Genomic DNA, 7,512 nt, shown 5'->3' on the forward strand with positions numbered 1-7,512 from the left:
TCTTTTTCGTTACATAAATACTTATTGAACATTCTGGGTCAACATAAAATACAAAGGAAAACACGTCAGAAATAGAGAAAATAATGTTCTTAACATATGATGGACACACTTTTCATCAGTTCGATTAGTTTTACTATTTACAGTTTTACAACTTTTACAAAGCGTTATTAAAGTCGCATAGGTAGATAACCGCTGGCACCGACTCCACAGTGTAATGTACGTTGCAGAGCCTGTTTTATTTAAAACGTTGTTTAAGACAGTTTTCTTTTATGTCCTAAAACCGAATACAGTTCAACATATTGCATTGAAAGAATCGACGATTCGAAAAATTTTTATTTTGCCACATAAACACCAAATTGCCAAATTCAGATTAAATCACTTACATTCTTTACACAATGTGTAAAGTTCTGAAATTTTATCACTAGCAAATTTTACGTACCTCGCCTAATAAAAAAGAAGTATTGGAAGCATCTTTTTGTTAATATAGTTTTAAAGTAAACAAGTAGTGTAATGTATCCTTCATAATCATAAGAAATCTACATAAGTAGGCAACTTGGAGTTCTATGGATGTACAGTAGTAAATTGTGATTTGCAATAAAAATCGAAAATTAAAAACCAGAATATACGATGTACCTTTTTTTTCTTTATGGATTGAAATAAAACTTTGCAATGAATAGCTATTTAAATTAATTTTTATTTGGTTCTACAACCGTTTTTGAAAATTTATAACTCATGATGTAAAATTTTAACATGAGGTTTTGGGACTTATGAATCCAGATTCAGAATTTTATGTATGTATGCAGGTATTCCATTTATATTTTTGAAGGTGATGTTATTTCTGGCGAAACGACTTCAAATGTACATAATGACAATTTTCGAATGGATGAAGTATTTATACACAGTTTCATTATTTTGATTTACTGATAATGAAAAAAAATGGGGCAGGCTAGTTATCGTTTACACCTTGTATATGTATTTATAACATCTAAATAGGTACTTGGAAACCTCTTTAAAAAAGGTTTAAATTATGTCAGCTATAATTAAATACTTAAATAAAATTTTCGGTATTGTAATTTAAAACATTTTTACATGATGTATATATTTATAAAGTACATACTCTAGTATTTATAAGTCCTTGCCAATAAAGGATCCAAATTAAGAAATAAATTAATTTAAGTTAAACCGACACTCAAATCGCTTCTCTTCGATGTCTCATTAATTATTATTGGAAATAGAAAAAAGTGCTAAAATTGTACAGTCCTTTGAGGACCATATATTAAAATTATTGCAATACAGATTTTAATAACAACGTCACTGTGATTTTTTTGTGAACCCTTGTATTGCCAAAAAAATTAAAAAAACTGGAATAGCGTTGCACCGGAATTTCAAAAATAAACAATGGATATAAAACCTAGGAAGACGCTAGTAAGAATATGTACAAATATATGAAGCATTCTATTAGAAAAAACTAAGTTCTGCATAGTCGAAAATAATTTTAATGTATGCTACTCAAAGAGCTGTACAACTTTAATTTTTAATTCGAGCATCGGGCGCTTAGTGACACCCTTATACGTAATTTTTCTAAGTCCTTATTTTACACATTTTGCTGTTGATTTAAAATTTGTATGGCTATTTATACTTTTGTCGAGCAACATAGCCGAGGTGTTGGTCGGAAGATGAGGAACGCGCTATCTCAATAATTTAGATTAATATTTTTGAACAGTAACACTCAATTTTAAACGATCTTGTGAAGTATTTATGAGCGTTAATTATGAATTTTACATCAAGTGTTCAGATAAATATTGAAAATAAATAAAAGGTAAAAAAATATGTTACTACGTAGAAAAACTGCAATTAATGCATGGTGAACTTCCTTAGCGTCGAAAGTGCAACAACAAATAATTGTGTTTCGGGAACAAAAACAGTGTTATGTGTAAACTTAGCACTCTTTTTATTTTATAAATGTACAATTTTCCATTTACTAATATTAAAGTTTTTTTCTCAAAATAATTCATTGCGCTTTTCAAATGTCATAAAATCTTTTATTATAAATATAACTAACTACTTTTTTAGATATTTAGTTATGGTTAGTAGAAAATATTAAAACAAACAATAAAATATAAGTCAGGATACATATTTGCGACATAATTTTTTTAAACATATCATAACTTTTAATGAAAATAAACTTAGGTGTTGGTATGTACCTCTGTATGTACGAACCTCGAAAGTACAATTTAGGTAGTGCTCGCTACTGCCTTACTAAGAATTTTATTGAGGCAAATTTATATAAAAAAAAAATCGGTCTACACTTGTTTCATCTTGTGACAATACAGTGTGAACAAAACTATAAAACTAAAATCACTTCACAAAACTAAATAAGACAATTTTACCCGAAACGTCCAGCATTATAATGTGTTGCTTTACTTCTTAATAACCCACTCCTACTTTTGTTTGATAGGGGTGATTCTAAACAAACTTGCAGAATCTAATTTTACAGTTAAGGGGACTCGCTAGACGAGGTATATATTTTTTTATTTTCTGTCTGAAAAAATGATATTAATATAGATATGTCACACATCAAACTGCAGCTTTTTTCATATTCTAGACCGCAGAGACCAGTTCAATAAATTAAAAAAATATGGCTGAGAAATATCGTAAAAAAACACCATTGCATCTTTTCTTTTCATTATTTTTGTCATCATCATAGAATCGCTTGAAAATTCTCACGTTGACAAAGCAACATTTTTTACAGATCGCAGAGTTACTAAATGTTTGTTAGTGGTAGAATTTATTTAAATAATAATGTATTTATCAAAATCAAAATATACCACAAATTAATGCAAAATACGTCGAATAATTTTAACACGAGCAACAGTGGAAAATGAATGATATACCTAGTAGAGTTTATAAGAAATATTTAACAGAATTTAGTGAAGTTAGAAAGCATTCTCAATTTCTAAAACGAAAGTTTATTAAAGAATATATGTACTTTGAAATATGATTTTAGTGTTGTACATTAGGTGGGCTTTAATATTTAATTGCTTAATTACAGAGGACGTGCTAAAAACGAATACATAAACTGATTTATGTTTTCCATTTCCTCTGAAGAGTAAACCCACCAAATTTTTGAAAATTCAGGACGTCGATGTCACGATTATCGTTATATAGCACACATCAAAATTAATATATTTACATATATCCACAGAATTGAAAATCAATCTTTACTGAAATGTACGATTCGACATACTTGCGAAATTAGTTGTTCTTCAGAGAGACAAGTTCCATGTACACAACGGCGTCGATGTCAGAGATATCATATGTGTTAAACTTCAGATTTTTCGTCTTTTCCACGTCAGCAATAAAGGCTTCACATTTGAAATGAATAATGTATCTTTGTGGAAAAAAATTTTAGAACCATAAATATCATAATGGCCTAAGGTTAATTAACTGATTGTGAATGTCTATAAACTAACCTTATAAGGGTTTTCAAACATAAGAGATTCAAAGCATTAGTTTCTGTTATTTTGAAAAATAATTTCTCAATTTATTTCAAGGACTATGTAACGAGTAGTGGAGTCTACGAAGACAAACAAATTCAAACTTTTTACAAAACTCACTTTTAGCCAATGCTGAAAAACACAAACAATTTTAAAAAGTTATCTAGATATTGAAGTTATTTTTTGTGCATATTCACCACGAAATCACGTATACCACAAAGAAAATATGATCCAGATTTAATTAGTATTAGGGCAGGAAATTTTAAGAAACTGGTAGCAAGAAAAACGAGGTAAATAGTTCTTCAAAAATTCACTTTAGCAAAAGCACTTCAAAATGACAATAATTAATAGTTGTCATATACATTTTATTTATTTTCAACAAAAGTTACTTTCAAGAAAGTAATCTGTTTAGAGTTGTTCTGAGTATACGTCATCCAAAATTGCATGTTAATATACAATTTGATAAGCTAATGCCGAAACTGTTTGAACAAAATTAGTAAAAAACTCAATGAAGACAAATCTCAAATGGAATAATTATAAATAAAATGGTATATATAACAGTAATAATTAAAAAAAAAGAAGAAACTACAATTTCTCTTCTTCCAGTCCATGTTTGAAGAACATCATTACTGGTACAGATTCTCCATCAATTTCTCTGTATTCCATTAGACCGACCATTCCTTCGATTTCCATAGATTCACCAGTGAAAAACTGCAACTCTTTAAACCTTCCCAATATATCTTTCATTACTTTATTCATATTTGTCTTAAAAACTTCTACTTGGTCAGGGGAGTTCTCTTCTAATTTTGCTACTAATCTGAAACAAAACATACATTATTAGTAAAAATCAACAAAGCAATACTCTCAACATTGCAGCAAGTACTAACCCACGTAACACTTTTCAGAAACACAAATTTTAAATCATTGTTATTGTCAAAAATGATTTTAGCTAAATAGAGATATACATCCATTCAGTTTTTTTCACTTTTTAAATGATTTTGCATGAATTGCTCTGAATGCTGCATCATACACCAGTATCCAGTATTAGTACATGCATACTATAAACACTTCATAAAAATACAAAACTCACTTTTTCATGTAATCCTTAAGGTACGCGGTGTATGACTTCTTATCACCAAAAGCATATGTTTCGCTTAATCGGTGGTTCATAACAATATCGACACCAGACTGGACATTTTCGTCAGTGCCTTCATCTTGATCCTCAGCAGACGGGTTAGAGCCTTCCAAACGAATGTCTCCTTCTTTTCGCTGAATTAGTCTTCCATAAACTTCATAAACTACTTCATCAACTAGTTTTACTTTGTAGGTGTCTGAGAACATTTCATCGCCTAAAAATAGCAAATATTTAGCACAAAAACGTTTACCTCACATGTGCACCCAACGCAAGCATTTTATAAGTCATTTTTCGTTATTTACTTATCAAATACTAGAACGCCGATGAAAATTGCATCGCTTTTTAATGTCACTTAAGATGACAGATGGATTTTTAAAGGTTAAATTTTTGCATAAAATGTCAATATTTCCCGAAAATATTACAAACAAAAATTAAAGGGTAATACATACCTGTGAAAATATCTTTGTACAGCCTCATCTTGTTGGGATTGCTGTAGTTTCTGTGGGAAAACTAAAAACGACCCGTCTGCTACAAGAAGCCAGCAAAAAAGATCGAGAAAGTTTATTTGACAGATTCAAACAATTTATTGCAAGCGCATGCGCACGCCCATTCCGTTCTGTTCATGTGGAATTCCTAGAATTTTGCTCGCGAATTTGCAAAATGGGTGGCAACAACTAATTCAACGAAAAATACATTTGTTAACAACAAATCTTGGTTGTGCATAAATTTCTGACAATTCTAGATAACCTCTTCACTCGCGTTTCTGCAAGTTAATTCGTTTAGAAGTATAGATAGGTAGCATACCCTATATGTTTACCAAATCTCAATTAAATTCGCTGTGCTATTTGTTTAGAATCTCTTGTAAATTATTATTTTTTTTTTGACACAACTTTGAAATATAGCACGGTGATTTTTGAATTTTTCTAGGGGAGGTTTGGTTGGTGTGGTTTGTAAGCACGAGAAAATACCAACTGTCAAAAAGAAACATAACCTCTGAACGTCCTTTTTGTATCTTGTTTCGAAACGCGTCGAGGTTCGGCGGTCGCATACACCACGTGTTGAAAAATTTATTTATCGAACATTGTTTACGAATATTAACTATGGCAAGTGAATTAGAAAGTAAAATTATTCGACAAATTGAGTATTATTTCGGAAATATAAATTTACCACGTGATAAATTTATGCAAGAAAAATTGAAAGAAGACGACGGCTGGATAAGTTTAGAGGTATTATTAACATTTAAAAGACTCGCTAGCCTTTCTGAAGACCCCGAAGTTATTGCTACAGCAGTAGAAAAAGCGGAAAATGGGTTGGTGGAAGTAAGTGAAGACCGAAAGAAGATTCGAAGGAATCCCGATTTGCCTTTACCAGAACTCAATGATGCTCGCAAAAAGGAGCTTATGGAACGTACAGGTAATGCACACGTGATGCAACTATTAATAGATTTTTTATTTAATTTAAATACTTTTTGTGAAAATTCAACTCTAATGGTATGATATTTATTTACAGCCTATGCAAAGGGTTTTCCATTGGATGAATCATTAAATGAAATAATTAGCTTCATGGATCAGTATGGACCAGTAGATTCAGTCAACCGTCGTAGCACAAAAGATCATAAATTCAAAGGATCTTGTTTCATAATCTTCAAGGACAAAGACACTTGCCAGAAGTTTATTGATCAAGAAAGTGTCAAATATAAAGATACTGAGTTGATTCGTAAATGGCAGGATAAATATTTTGCTGAAAAAAAGAAAGAATATGAAGATAGAGTAAAATCTAAAAAAGACAAAAAACAGGCAAAATTGGAGGAAAAATGTAAGCAGCTTGAATATCCCAAGGGTGCAGCAATACATTTCACGGGTATCCCTGAAGGCAAATCTTTAACGCGGGAAGAAATTAAAGAGAAAATTGTACAAGTAGATGAAAGCGTGACTGTTTCATTTATTGAATTTTATAAAGGAGATGTTGAAGGCTACTTGAGATTCTCAGCAGAGAATGCAGCTGTAGATTTTGTGAAAAAACTCACAGATGAGGAACTAGAAGTGAGCGAAGTTAAGCTAAAACTCAAAGTTTTAGAAGGGACTGAAGAAGAAGAATATTTAAAGAAAACGGCAGAAGCCGTTACAAAAATGAGGGAGAAGGCTAAATTAGGGAAAAATAATAGGAAGAGGAGGGGGAATTTCTCAAATGGACGAGAGAGTAAAACGAAAAAAACAGAGTAGTATGCCAATCTTAGTGTAGATTTAAGATTTTTCATGCTTTGAAAGGTGAGCGATTTTAAAATGAACCACCTTTCCATACAATTAATTAGATATATAACGGTATATACAAACAAGTTTTTTTTTATGAATTAATTTAAAGAATGTTATTTTAATGTTTCTTTTTTATTATTTTACTTTATTGTAATTAATAATGCTGGACATTTTGTTTAACACTTTTCAACAACTACATATTTGAAAAACTGCAGCAGTAACATTTATTCTTTTGAAAGTGAGATAAGTAAGGCGATATTTTTCATAAATAATTTTTTTTTACAAACATTGCAGTTTTACAGTATGTTGTTTAAGTTGACTAGTATAATTTATCTTGGTGTAAAAAATTAATAGATTGAAAATTGTTGGGCGTTGATATGTTAGATAATTTTAAAATCACTGTATCATGTATATTCGTAATAATTTATTATCTTTATAACTAGATGTTAACTTTCCGCTCTTTACGGATTTATTTTTGTGCTCCTTTTTATTATGAATAAAAATAATGAACTCGTTTACGTTGTATTATTTACATAACGTAGTGTGTGAACTTTACAATAAGATGGTATCTGGCAACAGCGTATCAAGGAGAAAGTTTAATTTGCCGCTTCCAGTTTAACATTGAAAA

At 30.3% G+C, this 7,512-nt stretch overlaps 2 protein-coding genes across 2 annotated transcripts; one reads left to right on the top strand and one right to left on the bottom strand.

Moving 5' to 3' along the window:
• Positions 1–3,792: 3,792 nt before the first annotated feature.
• LOC135122207 (translationally-controlled tumor protein homolog) lies at positions 3,793–5,191 on the bottom strand. Its single transcript, XM_064046424.1, has 3 exons — positions 5,082–5,191; positions 4,588–4,846; positions 3,793–4,314 (listed from the first exon to the last, which is right to left on the bottom strand). Exons 1-3 carry the CDS (start codon positions 5,107–5,109, stop codon positions 4,083–4,085), a joined length of 519 nt encoding a protein of 172 aa, XP_063902494.1. The 5' UTR covers positions 5,110–5,191; the 3' UTR covers positions 3,793–4,082.
• A 409-nt stretch (positions 5,192–5,600) lies between these two features.
• On the top strand, positions 5,601–7,399 carry LOC135122204 (la protein homolog). Its single transcript, XM_064046419.1, has 2 exons — positions 5,601–6,045; positions 6,142–7,399. The coding sequence occupies exons 1-2, from the start codon at positions 5,733–5,735 to the stop codon at positions 6,852–6,854; spliced, it is 1,026 nt and encodes a 341-aa protein (XP_063902489.1). The 5' UTR covers positions 5,601–5,732; the 3' UTR covers positions 6,855–7,399.
• The last annotated feature ends 113 nt before the right edge of the window (positions 7,400–7,512 follow it).

Source organism: Zophobas morio, unplaced genomic scaffold, assembly GCF_036711695.1.
Source record: "Zophobas morio isolate AGI-343-1 ecotype UQ-CSIRO unplaced genomic scaffold, CSIRO_AGI_Zmor_V1 ptg000005l, whole genome shotgun sequence".
Taxonomy (NCBI): Eukaryota; Metazoa; Arthropoda; class Insecta; order Coleoptera; family Tenebrionidae; genus Zophobas; species Zophobas morio.